Raw genomic sequence first — 13,504 nt, forward strand, 5'->3', positions numbered from 1 at the left:
ACATATTTAAAACCTTTAAAGCTTTTGGAGGTTTGTTTTGTTTTTCTTAATCCTCATAATGTTATGATCAGCATCAATTCCTTCATTTGCTTGTTATTTCTATAGGATGCAGACATAATCAATTGAACATTTTGAAAGTTTTATCAAATAGCCATATTACTCTTATTTTAATATTATACAACATCTTCAATTCATAATTATTTTACTTTTTCTAAGTGGTTATATAATTTAACAGGAAGTTCACATCTTTTGGTATCATAGAGAGAGCCTCTCCTTTGGACTCAAGACATCCTGGGGTAGCATCCAGACTTTCTCACCTACTAGATATATGTTCGTGATATAGTGTTCTTCAGTCTTCGTTTCCTCTCTAAAATGGGGTTGTCATCTTTTTTTTCACCAGGCTTTTAGGTTTACTTATAATAAAAGTAACCCTATGGTGTTCCTAGCACAGGGCCTGACACATGGGAAATACCCAATAATCATTGCTTCCTTGCCATTCCTAGTTAGCAATATGGTTCCATGGTATATAAGAATTTTTGTACAGTATCAAAGAGTTTATGAAAATAAGATCTCAGTCCCTGAGCTGCAAATTAGCTCAATGGATATTTTGCTATATAGAAATAATTAGATTTGAAAGTTATAGTTTTGTAATTTGGGAAGTTAGGGTAGCCACATTTGTACCCATATCGCTCTATCAACAGTGTAAAACAAAAAGTAGACTTAAAGTGGCCTCTCAATATATTGGAAGAACTCTTTCAAACACTATTATGTTGTTAAAGAACAAAATGATTTGGTAGATGATTTGAAAATATTATTTAACACAGCACTATGCTATTTACCATAGCAGTCCTCGGGTATATTATTCTCATTATACAGAATAGGAAACCAGGGCCTTGGAGAGGTTGAGTAATTTAAGATCATATGTCTCATCTGTGGCTGTACTGAGACACACTTCCCTCAACTTCAGGTCCTCTGCTTCGTATCCTATGCTTGTCCATGACCCTGTTCTACTGCCCATCGGAAAGTACCATATGGTTCTGGAGGTTCTCTTTCCTTTCTCCCAGCTGTAAAGCTTACAGCTTTAATTGTAAAAAGATGTCTCTGTTTCTATCTAGAGTAAAATGTCTCAAGTGATACTAATTTACTTAGAAAAATAATGTTTCTAAATATATTTGTATTTCTTATTGCTTTATAGGTTTCATAGATGTTGGCTGCTTGTTGTGTAACAGATAATTTCCATTTTAGAAAATGTATTATATATATAAATTTAGCAATTTGGGATTGTCAGTGAAAATATTTCAGTGACTGTGGTGTTTGGTTTTTTAACTACTGTGCCATCCTGGTTCACGTTGTTAAAGTTTACATGTTAACAACACAGATGCACTTAAACTGTTCATATGTGCTTAAGTGAGAATCTGTAAATAGTTATTTTTAGAAAGATTACAAATTCAATTCTGTAACGTCTAACAATGTGAGTTTTGGTTACATATATTTATATTGGGCGTATCTTATTTGGGGGTTATTTTCATGGATAATGTGTTTAGATTTGATTGGGGTGTTTTTTCACATTTCAAAGGATTATTTTTGGACTTATACCTAGAATCATTCTGTATATCCTATTGAGACAAACCAATTCCTCTCCTTTTTCTCCAGGTCATTCTGAGTTTCATGGAAATCCCTGCAGCTAGATAATTCCATTTACTTAGTATGATATTTGGGGGAAAAAATATTACTTTTGGAAATACCGACTTTTTTTGTATTCCAAATCACCTTTCATAGAACTTAAAATATGGCTTTTTGCCATTTGTGTCATATTCATCAATCATTCATCCAATAAACCATCACTTAAAAATTTATTCTTAGTAAAGGCAAGTTCACAGTTCATTATTGGTAACAGTTTTTAAGTTGAATTGAAGATATATTCCTATGGTAATAATAATATCAATATTCTAATTCTGTTCTTTAGTTTTTATTATAGAAGTAACTTCTTCACAGAGGCATAAAGTTTCATGTTTATATTCTTACAGATAACAGTAAAAAGAAAACTAAGAAGCTAAGAATGAAAAGGAGCCACCGTGTAGAACCTGTTAATACAGATGACTCTGTTCCTAAGAGTCCAACACCACCCCCACCTCCTCCTCCTGGTGAGTTAATTGATGTTGATACTGAATTTAGAAATACTGCTTTAAACATTGAAGAAAAAGAAAGAAATTATGCAGTTTTTATTCAGTATATTTATTATCTTGTGAATTGTGAAAAAGGTAGAATTTTTTGCTCCATCTACTTTGTTCAGAATTTATCAACGTAAATATCTGTTGCTTTTTTTTATTCAGAAAAAATGTTTTGTGAAAGTAAAAAAATAAGTAAAAATTAATAAGAAAACTTTACCTAAGCACTTCTTATAATGGATTCAAGTCCTATTTGAAATATCAGTACCCAGATTGCTAAAAGGAATTTAAGTTTAAGGAATGGATGGCTAACATGAGCTTTTAAAAAATTAGATCATTCATCCTGAAAGTTAACATTTGAAACCAAGATGTGTGAGTGTTTCCATTATATTTCCAACATTCATGCTGACCTTCTAAGCTGTTATGAGGATTAAGTGGAATACTGCATATAAAGCACTGGGACATACTAACTGCACAATAATCGTAATTTTTTAGCACTGGGCATAGTACCTCACATACTCAATAAATATCAAACGTATATATTTATAGTTTCCTTTTAGCCCTGCTAGAAGGCTTTAGATGGTAACATTTTCCTTTGAGAATTATTTTCAGACTCATTTCTAGTATTCCATTTAATAAGTGTACATTTCTTTTAGTCTCTGTTGGGGGTTAGAATAGTAGCCTAAGGTTATTTATGATGGTAGTGAGGATGCTTATATTTTTAATGAAAGGTAAATAAAAATTTTAAGCAGATATTACCAACCTATAATTACATTTTTAAATAGAAGCCATTTAAAATGGGTTTATGGTTATTCAGTACTGCATCATTCAGTATATATGAATTGATATTGAAGTTATATACATTCCTGTCAAGAAAGGGATCCTCTCAACAGACCTAAAGAGATATTGTTTAACAGTGTTTTTAAATGTTTTTCTTTTTCTTTAGTTGGCTGGGGAACCCCCAAAGTCACTAGACTTCCAAAACTTGAGCCTCTTGGTGAAACACGTCATAATGGTAATGCAAAAGGATCAGTTTTCAAAGCTCTACGTATCACATTCACTTTTCTTTACCTCATTACTTCAACAAACTTTTACTTTTGGAAGCCTTTCAAATCCACAACCATCCTTTTTCATTATACTCCACTTTTTTTCATTTATTTATTTTTTTATTCTTAAGTGCCCTTTGCCTCTATATAATTTGATTTGACCTTTACCTTAGAATACAGAGGTAAAGACCGTCAGAGCTTGTGTTTATCCATTATATATTAATGTAAATAGTTGTGAAAGGGAAAGAGTTTTAAATATCTTAAATATGAGACAGTACATTTATAGTGTTAAAAACTTCATTGTCCTATATATGCTCAATATACTCAATGATAATGTCGCATAATTGTTCTTTCTCTGCTTCTAATGATACTCAGCTGCTGTATATTACAATGAAGTGAAGAGTAACACAGTTTGTAAGATCAGAGACCAAATCAGTAAGCCAAATAAAGTTCAGCTAAATAGAAAGTTACTAAAGGCTTCATTGACTAAAGAAAACACTTTTTTTTGGATGAAATTAACACAAGGTTTAGTACAGCCAGTATAGGGCATAAGAACTTCACCTGGAAAACTAGAGAAAGGACAGTTGGGAGTAGAGAACTGCCTTATACAATAGGCAGAAGTTCTGATTTCAGACCATCAGCCCAGATTCTTTTAATAAAATATTTCTAAAATGCAGAAGGATAATTTTATATATATATATATAGTAACTCAATAAACTTCTTTATCAAGAACATTTCATTTCCTTTCTGATAGCTCTGTTTACCTGATCTAGAACTTGGTTTCCTAAGAAGACCCATTTACTAGGGGAAAAAAAAAATCAGAAGTTTAATCTTTAGAAAAGCCTTATATATAATTTGAAATTATATTGAACGGTATAAAATATTTTATTCAAAAAGTATATAAATTTAAATGTGCTGGTTGCTTTCTTTTTCTGAATACTGTGTCAATAATGAAATATTTCTTCATAATCATTAGTGAAAATTAAAAGGTTTTTTTCAATTCTAAAGACAGAAAGTTTGTCCTTAGACCATATCAAAATTACAGTGAAATCACATGTCTTTTTAGTTGCTGACTTTACATCATGTTTTTATTGACTATAATAGGTTAATTCCTGTTTTATTACACTCTGAAATTGTGTATGCTAGACTGCATTATCAGTTTAAATATTCACTGTGTTGTTAGAAACAATTAGATAATGCTAATATATGTGTGTATAAATACATGTGTGCATGTGTTTATACACAGATATATTAGCATTACCTAATTGTTTCTAACAACACAGTGAATATATATAAATACACGTATATAGAGAAAAATATTAATTTTTCATATAACAGGTACTATTTTTTCTTACTGAATTGGGCATCCAACAAACAACTGTTTTGTATCTGACACCACCTGAAACATTGGTGATGCCAAGATGAATAAGACGTAAATTCTACTTTTCTGGGGATCCTAGTCTAACAGAAAAGATAATACTCCAGCTTACTATAGTATATGTGACAATTCACAATATATGGTAATAGGTTCTATGGTGTATAATTGGAGTACTGTGCACAAACTGCCTAGACAGTGAAAGTGGTATTAGGACTGGCTCTTTGAAGAATGAGAAGAGTCAGTAAGTAGAAGGAACAGACTATTCAGAGGTGGAGAGGTGGGAAAAGACATCGCTTATTTGGAAAATAGTATGAAGTTACTTGTGACTAGAGCTTAGGTTCATGTGGGTAGAATGGATAAGAAAGAGGAAGTTTAAAGTTATAGAGAGTGCTGATCTTTGAATTATGGCTTATAGCCAGATTGTTTAGGGCCTCACATGTATGTTAAGATGTCTGGACTCACTATAATTTTACAGGAGACACTATACATTTTTAGTAGAGAAATAGTATTACAAGGTTTATTGTTTAGGATAATAATTTTTGTCACAATGTAAAGTATAGACTAGATTGTGGTCACACCTGAAGTAAGGATCCCAGTTAGAAGCTGTTGCAGTAGTCAGAGTGAGAAGTGAGGATAGGAATTGGAATTGAGAATAAAAATGTATGCAAGGAATATATGAACAGTTATAAGTACTATATAAGGAATGGATGTATGGGATAAAAGGAGAGAGGAACAGGAAATTATTTGGCTCAAGGAGCTAGAAGGTTGGTGCTATTTCTAAGACTGAAAATACATGAGGAGGAAGGAAACCTGCTCTGGAGGTGTCTGTAGGCTTATCTATTTGGAAATTTCTATAAGCCAGTACAAATAAGATTCTGGAGCTCTGGAGAAAAGGGACACAGGTGGGTGGGAGGGTATGTAGGTAGTTTGTTTGTTTTTTCAGTTGTCATTGCACAATAGGAACGCTTTGTTCTGTAATAGATGTTCTATAATTGGTTACTGAATGAATGCAGTTGAAAGAATGATAGTTTCCTGTTTCTGAGGGAAAGTATGTAGAATAAGGAGAAAAGAACTAATGGTAGCATCTAGGGGGAACATTATAGTTAGAAGCAAGTAAAAAAGAGGTTGAAAATGGGCTAAAAAGGTTGTTTTTTGTTTTTGCTTTGTTTTTCTTTGCTTTCCTGTATTTATTTTTAAATTAGAACTCCTGGGAAAGAATTATAATCAGTTAGTTAAGTTTAAGGCCACCATTGTTCTAATATTTTAAGTATGTATCAATAAACTTAACTTTTCAGAGCAAAGAATTAGACATCCTAACTTCACAAGTTTTTAAATATCTATTATTTTTTCTCATAAATTTTAAGGCAAAGTATACCTTATCTAGGTAAAAAAAGATGTACAATCAACTCTGCTTTCATTAACGGAGAAGAAAGTAGGTATAATAAATTTAAAATTTTAATTAAAAAGCTTAAATTAGTTTTTAGTGTTTATCACGAGATTTTCATCTGAGATGCTGATAGTTGCCAATTTTATAATGTCATTCTCTTCTCTTCCCTAACTTTGTACACATTTATTTGAATGTGGTTGATGGCAAGTAGACAACAGATACATGACAAACAAGGGTAAATAATTAAAAGTTAACTACATTTGGGTTTGGCATTTAAAATTTACTGAGATGAAAAACAATTTGTTGTAGTCAAATTAGGAATTAAGGCAGATTCTTATTTGTTCTTTGATTAGAGACATTTACCTTGATGGCAATTTAATTTTATTACTTTTCTAATTTCTTTTATTTTCTGTAAACTTCACTCTATGTAACAGGTAAGACAGATGCATTCTTCACTTTGTAAATACTCTCAATCGGTACTTTATCAACATGTTACGTGTTATACATTATAAGAAATAAATCCAAGATTCTGTTAGCCAAAAATACCAAGTGCAAAACTAAACAATATTTTCAAATCTTAGAATATGAATCAAGATTAAATTTTGTATATTAAAAAGTTTGAAGCCCTTTATAAAAATGGGTGTCAATTAATTTGGTCATATCAGTTGGGCACTATGATCAACTTATATCCCCTACATTTAAGGCAATAAGAAACCTATTTTGTGTAGAATGGTTTAATTCTGGCAGTTAAATACAGAATCACATTTAATCAAAAGAAACTTTTTCTTTGTGATGATTAAATTAAATCAAATACAGAATTAAATTAAATACAGAATTATTCTGAAATAATACAGAATCAACTGCAAAAAAAAATAATTTCTTGGGAGGGAAAAAGATACTTCTTGCCATGTGTATGTGATTTATCTTTTTAGTAGGGTACTTTTAAATTCCAGAAGTAAAACATAATAGAAACGGTATTCATTCTGGTTTAATCTTGAGTTCTGTTATGTGTTATAATTCTCATTCATTTTGAAATCAAGAAACTAGAAAAGGCATACTTTAAATTGATCAAATAATTGTCTCTGTTATAATTTTAATTATAGCAATAGTAATAACTGTATATACTATGTGACTGGCATATTGCTAAGCACTTTAGGTACATTATCTCATTTTAATTCTTCTAATAGCCTTGTAAGATGGGCAATTTTTTGTGTAAGGAACTTATACCCCAAGGTCACATAGCTATAAGTGGCAAAATCAGGATGTGAACTTAGGTCTGTCCAGCTTTGAAATCCATACTTTGAATTCATTATATTATACTATTACATTAAGATTTGTTAGAGCATCATTGCAGCTTAGTAGTTGCTTTAAATTTATAGTTGCTTGAACAATCATTTTCTCCTAATTTTTTTAAAGAGGCAAGAGTATACAGTTTATTATTTAAAATTTTTTTTTTGGTTAAGTAATGATATAGCTGTGGCAAATCAAGTATTGTCTATGGTACACTCTGGTAGAGGCTGCAAACTGATGACACAAGGCAAATCTGACTGTTTAACCAAACTGATGACACAAGAGCAAATCTGACTGTTTAACCAAACTGATGTTCAAAATGTTTGAAATAGGGGGTACATGATGGTGGTATGTCTCATTACTGGTGGTGTTAACCTTGATCATTTGGATAAGGTGGTATTTGCCACATTGTAAAATGTTACTGTTTTCCCTCTTTGTAATTAGTAAATATTTTAGAAGTGATTCTTTGAGATTATGCAAATATTCTGTTCTCCACAAACTTTAGCCTACTAGTTTTAGCCTCCATCATTGGACTGTGTCTGCAATAATTATTACTGTGGTATTTGCCTAATGGTAATTTTCTGTTTCTCTTTCTTACATTGAAATTTATTCAGATTCATTATTTAATTTATTTTTTATTTTTTCCTTCCAGTTTTATTGAGATATAATTGATTTAAAGCACTATATAAGTTTAAAGTATACAGCATAATGACTTGACTTACATACATCATAAAATGATTATCACAATAAACTTAGTGAACATCCATCATCTCATACAGATAAAAACAAAAGAAAAAGAAACTTTTTCCTTGTGATGAGAACTGTTAGGATTTATTCTCTTAACAACTTTCATATATAACATACAGCAGTGTTAATTAATTAATCATGCTTTACATTACATTCCTAGTACTTACTTATTTTATAACTGGAAGTTTGTACCTTTTGACCACCTTCGTCACCATACAAAGATACTACATTATTATTGACTATATTCCCCACTCTGTACATTTCATCCCTGTGACTCATTTATTTTGTAACTGGAAATTTGTACCTCTTAATTTCCCTCACCTACTTCACTCATTCCCCCCCGCACCCTACTGCCCTTGCTACCCACCTCCCCTGTCCAGCAGCTATCTGTTTGTTCTCTGTATCTATGACTGTTTCTGCTTTATGTTTGTTCATTTGTTTTTTTTTTAGATTCCACATGCCAGTGATATCATACAGTATTTGTCTGACTTGTTTCATTTAGCATAATACTCTCTAGGTCTATCCATGTTGTCAAAATGGTACGGTATCCTTTTTTTTTTTCTGGCTGAGTGATATTCCAGTGAGTGTGTGTGTGTGTGTGTGTGTGTGTGTGTGTGCGTGTGTTTATATGTGTATCACATCTTCTTTATCCATTCGTCTACTGATGGGCACTTAAGGTTGTTTCATATCTTGGCTATTGTGAATAATGCTGTAATGAATAAGGGGGGTGCACATATCTTTTTGAATTAGTGTTTTTGTTTTTTTTGGAAAAATACCCAGAAGTGGAATTGCTGGACTGTATGGTAGTTCTAAGTCTAATTTTTTGAGGAACTTCCATACTGTTTTTCATAGTGGCTGCTGTGCTGTTTACTTTCCCACCAACAGTGCACGAGGGTTCCCTTTTCTCCACATCATCACCAACATTTGTTATTTGTGTTGTTTTTGATGATAGCCATTCTGAAAAGTGTGAGGTGATATCTCATTGTGGTTTTAATTTGCATTTCCCTGATGATAGTGATGTTGAGCAACTATTCACATGCCTGTTGGCCATCTGTCTGTTTTCTTTGGAATAATGTCTATTTAGGTCCTCTAGCCCATTTTTTAATTGGATTGTTTGTTTTTTTGATGTTGAGTTGTATGAATTCTTTGTATATTCATATATTAACCCCTTATTGGATATATCATTTGCAAATATCTTCTCCCATTCAGTAGGCTTTCGTTTTGTTCATAATTTCCTTGCTATGCAAAAGCTTTTTAGTTTGATGTAGTCCCATTTGTTTATTTTTGCTTTTGTTTCCCTTGACTGAGGAGACATATCCAAAAAATATCGTTAAGACTGATGTCATAGAGTGCACTGCCTATGTTTTCTTCTAGGATTTTTATGGTTTCACATTTTACATTTAAGTCTTTAGTCATTTAAAATTTATTTTTGTATATGGTGTGAGAAGGTAATCCAGTTTGATTATTTTGCGTGTAACTCTCCAGTTTTCCCAGTACCATATATTGAAGAGGCTGTCTTTTCTCCATTGTATATTCTTGCCTCCTTTGTCATGGCCTTTTTTTTAGTGGCAGCCCTAGAGTTTGCAATATACATTCACAACGAATCCAAGTCCACTTTCAAATAATACTATACAACTTAATGGGTAGTGTGAATACCTGTAATAACCAAAGAATCCTAATTCTTTCCTCCTGTCCCTTGTTTCATTGCTATCATCCATTTCATTTATATATAAGCATATATAAGCATATATATAAGCATATATAAGCATACATAAGCATATATGTACATAAGATATGCATATAAGTATATATAATCAGATACATTGTTGCTATTAATATTTTGAACAAACTGTTATCTGTTGGATCAATTAAGAATATGAAAAATAAGTTTTCATTTTACCTTTACATATTTCTTCTTTGATACTTTTTCTTTCTTTATGTAAATCTGAGTTTCTGATGTTTATTATTTTCCTTCTGTCTGAAGAACTTTTAACATCTCTTGCAAGGCAGGTCTAATGGGAACAGATTCCTTCAGTTTTTGTTTTTCTGAGCAAGTTTTTATTTCTCTTTTACTTTTGAGGAATAATTTTGCAGGGTATAGAGTTCTAGGTTGGTGGCAGTTCTTTTTTCTCTAAATACTTAAAAAATTTCACTCTACTTTCTTCTTGCTTGCATGGTTTCTGGGGAGAAGTTGAATGTAATTCTTACCTTTGTCCACCTACTGGAAAAGTGGTTTTTCCCCCCTGGCTTCTTTCAGGATTTTTTTTTTTTCCTTGATTTTCTGTAATGTGAAAATGATACACCTAGATGTAGTTTTGGGGACATTTATCCTGCACAATGTTCTCTAAGTTTCTTGAATCTGGTGTTTGGTGTTTGACATTAGTTTGAGGAAATTCTCAGTCATTATTGCTTCCGCTGTTGCTTCTGCTCCTTTCTCTCTTCTCCTTCTGGTATTCCCATTACATGTATGTTAGACCTTTGGTGCTTGCACAGTTCTCGGATGTTCTCTTTTTTTCAGTTCTTTTTGCTTTTTAGTTTTCAAGGATTCTATTGATATATATCTCTTTTCCCACCCATGTTCAGTTTACTAATAAACCCATCAAACGCATTCTTCACTTCTGTTACAGTGTTTTTTTCTCTTTTCCCAAAAGCATTTCTTTCTGGTTCTTAGGACTTCCATCTCTCTGCTTACATTTCCCATCTGTTCTTGCATGCTGTCTACTTCATCCATGAAAGCCCTTAGCTGATTAGTCATAGTTGTTTTAAATACCTGGCCTGATAATTCCAGTATCAGTGCCATATCTTGTTTTGATGCTTGCTCTGTCTCTTCGAATTGTGTTTTTGCCTTCTGGACTTTTTTCTTGATAGTCCAGCATGATGTACTTGGTCAAAGGAATTACTGTAAATAGGCCTTTAGTAATGCCATGGTGCTGTGTGGTGGCAGGGGAAATATTCTATGTTCCTGTGATTAGGTCTCAAGTCTTTTAGTGAGCCTGTGCCTCTGGACTGTTAACTTCATAAGAGTTTCTCAATTTTTTTTTCTCCCCCATTAAGTAGTGCAGAATGGCTAGGGCCAGCTGGAATTGGTTATCGCTCTTCCCCAGGTGGGTTAGGTTCTGATAATACCCCAGCAGGTTAGACTCTGGTTAACTAGTTTCCTCTGAGTGTGGGCCTTGTTAAGAACAAAATACTCCAAGGTATTTCATAATGGTTCCTTTTCCCCTGCTCTGCTGTGAGCAGGAGGGGATTTTTCTCCAGTATTTACTGTGGGAATTTGTTCAGTCTCCTGGAGCTGAATCTCACAATATCGGGGAGGGGGTCCCCCTTATGACTTAATTTCCCTGGAGTTTTTAACTCTCAGGCTTGTCCACACTGAGCATCCAGCATTTTGTCAATCACATTTCAGGTTTTCCTACCTGGGCACTGGTTCCCTCAGCACTTTCCATTCATGAATGTCTGGCCTGGTAAACTGAGACTTCCTGTGTTTGCCTGTCTCTCCAATATTGAGGGCAGTGGTTTGTTTTGTGACCTCACCTCTCTTATGGATCCCAGAAGAACTGGTGATTTTTTAGTCTGTTCAGCTGTTTACTTCTTGTTAGTATGGAGTGACTTCTAAGATTCTTAAATGCTGTTAGGACTTTGCTAAATTAATGTTTGTTAAGTAGAGCCCCTGGCCTCAGTTCAAAAAGACCAGAAGAGAAATTGAAATAGAGAAATTACTCACAGGTCCTGGAGGAAGTACATGACATGCTTCAAGGGTTCCACAGTGAGAAGTGGGAGGTCAAGGCAAGCTGTAGGCAGAGAGAACTGCAGTACCTGGGCCACATGCCTTTATTAGGGTCTGTGGATGGAGTGCTTTGGGGTTCCCAGGCTAAGGCCAGATTGGTCAGTTTAAACCAAAACAGCGGAGTTTTGGTAAGTTCCTCTGGGGTATTATCTAAGGGAAGGTGAGGGAGACAGTTGACCATGAAGGCCATTGGGGAAGTCATATCAGGAACTTAGCATTTACCTGTGATTCTGCAGGCTGTTTTCTAGAGCATGTTCTTGCATGAGGTACTAGTATCTATTTAAGGCCCCCACAGGCCACTTGGCCAGACAAAATAGATGCTGAGGCAGCAATACCATGGAGTAGCTTAGCTAAACTCTGGCACATGCAGAACTGGAAATGGGCCCCTGAATATATTTTTAATATATTTATTTCAAGTAATCTTGAACACCTGTGCTTCTAGAATAATTTTTAAGGTAATAGGCCAGAAAATACTTACTGAAGGTTTCCATATGCTGTTAAATTGATAAACCTAAATTTATGGTAATTAAGGGCTAGGAACTTATTATGAAGTACAAATTAAGACTGTTTCTGTATCAAATATGCCCTAAATCAATGAACTATATTGAAGCATCATTGTAAAAGATTCCTATGTACCAGAACACTAAGATAATTAATGAATTTTTCTCTGCAAATTCCTAGAAGTAATAGCCATTGGATAAGGATATGGATTGTACAAATAGTGATTTTATCAGGGCTTTGGTAATAGGTTCCATAAATTTGGGATGTTTGCTGTTTGTTTTGTTCTAATGTGAACACTTAATTGGAAACAATAATAATAATATATACATTAGGTGCAGCTTGTTATTAAATTTACCTAGAGTTATGAATTTACGCTAGTGGTTGTGTTTTGAATTTATTCAAGTTTTTTTGGATTCTGCCTTTTCTTTCCCTTGTCCTCCCCAACCATTGTTTCACCTGTAAAGTCAGAGTGTCTTACTCTTTTAAAGGTGGAAATTAAAGAATTGTGTCAGAAATCTTGATTTACCATAAGGCTTGTATATTTTTGGTACCCCTTCTTTGCACAGACTTCTACGGGAAGCCACTGCCTCCCCTGGCTGTGCGACAGAGACCTAACAGTGATTCTCACGACGTCATATCATAACCAGCTCATATGGACACGCTCTGTTAAGGTCGGCAAGATGAGCTGGAGGACCTTCTTTCTCAAAGGAGAAAAACCCTGAACATCGATGACTGGGGCAAGACAACCGTAGCAGTATCAGTGAGCCAAAGACCTGACTGTTTTGATAATTACTTACCCATGGTCTTCATGGTTCAAAGAAAAAAAAGAAGCAAAATGACCAGCAAATGGGACAAGCATTTGGACCAAGTTAGCAAAAATTAGTGTTGACTCTGATCTATACATCCCCACTCATGGGCATATTCCTGAAGGAAAAGCTGTTCAGAAAAAGAGCCAATGGACTCTGTACACTTTCTTTACTATTTGTTTAATAGTCTTTATTTCTGTATCTTAAACATTTGTAAGATATATGTGCATGGAAAGGGAATTCTTAGGAATTTATAACCTAAATTTTTAACTTTTTATATTTTTCTAAAACTTTGGTTTAAGAATTTTAATTACTAGATATTGACTGTGCACTTTTCTATAGATGCTTTGTTTAAACTGTGTCTGGAAAATGGAGTTGATTTACATGACAGACA

General features: G+C 33.4%; 1 protein-coding gene across 2 annotated transcripts in view; it reads left to right on the forward strand.

Moving 5' to 3' along the window:
* Positions 1-13,037, forward strand: part of ARL13B (ARF like GTPase 13B) — a 68,181-nt gene extending 55,144 nt beyond the window's left edge. For both annotated transcript variants that reach the window (XM_082839949.1, XM_082839950.1), the window contains exons 8-10: positions 2,028-2,144; positions 3,115-3,183; positions 12,871-13,037. In XM_082839949.1, the coding sequence (XP_082696075.1) occupies positions 2,028-2,144; positions 3,115-3,183; positions 12,871-12,947 (263 nt within the window). In that variant the 3' untranslated portion in view covers positions 12,948-13,037. The remainder of the gene's footprint in view (positions 1-2,027; positions 2,145-3,114; positions 3,184-12,870) is intronic.
* The last annotated feature ends 467 nt before the right edge of the window (positions 13,038-13,504 follow it).

The sequence above is a fragment of the Leucopleurus acutus genome (genome assembly GCF_964270905.1).
Source record: "Leucopleurus acutus genome assembly, chromosome: 5".
Taxonomy (NCBI): domain Eukaryota; kingdom Metazoa; phylum Chordata; class Mammalia; order Artiodactyla; family Delphinidae; genus Leucopleurus; species Leucopleurus acutus.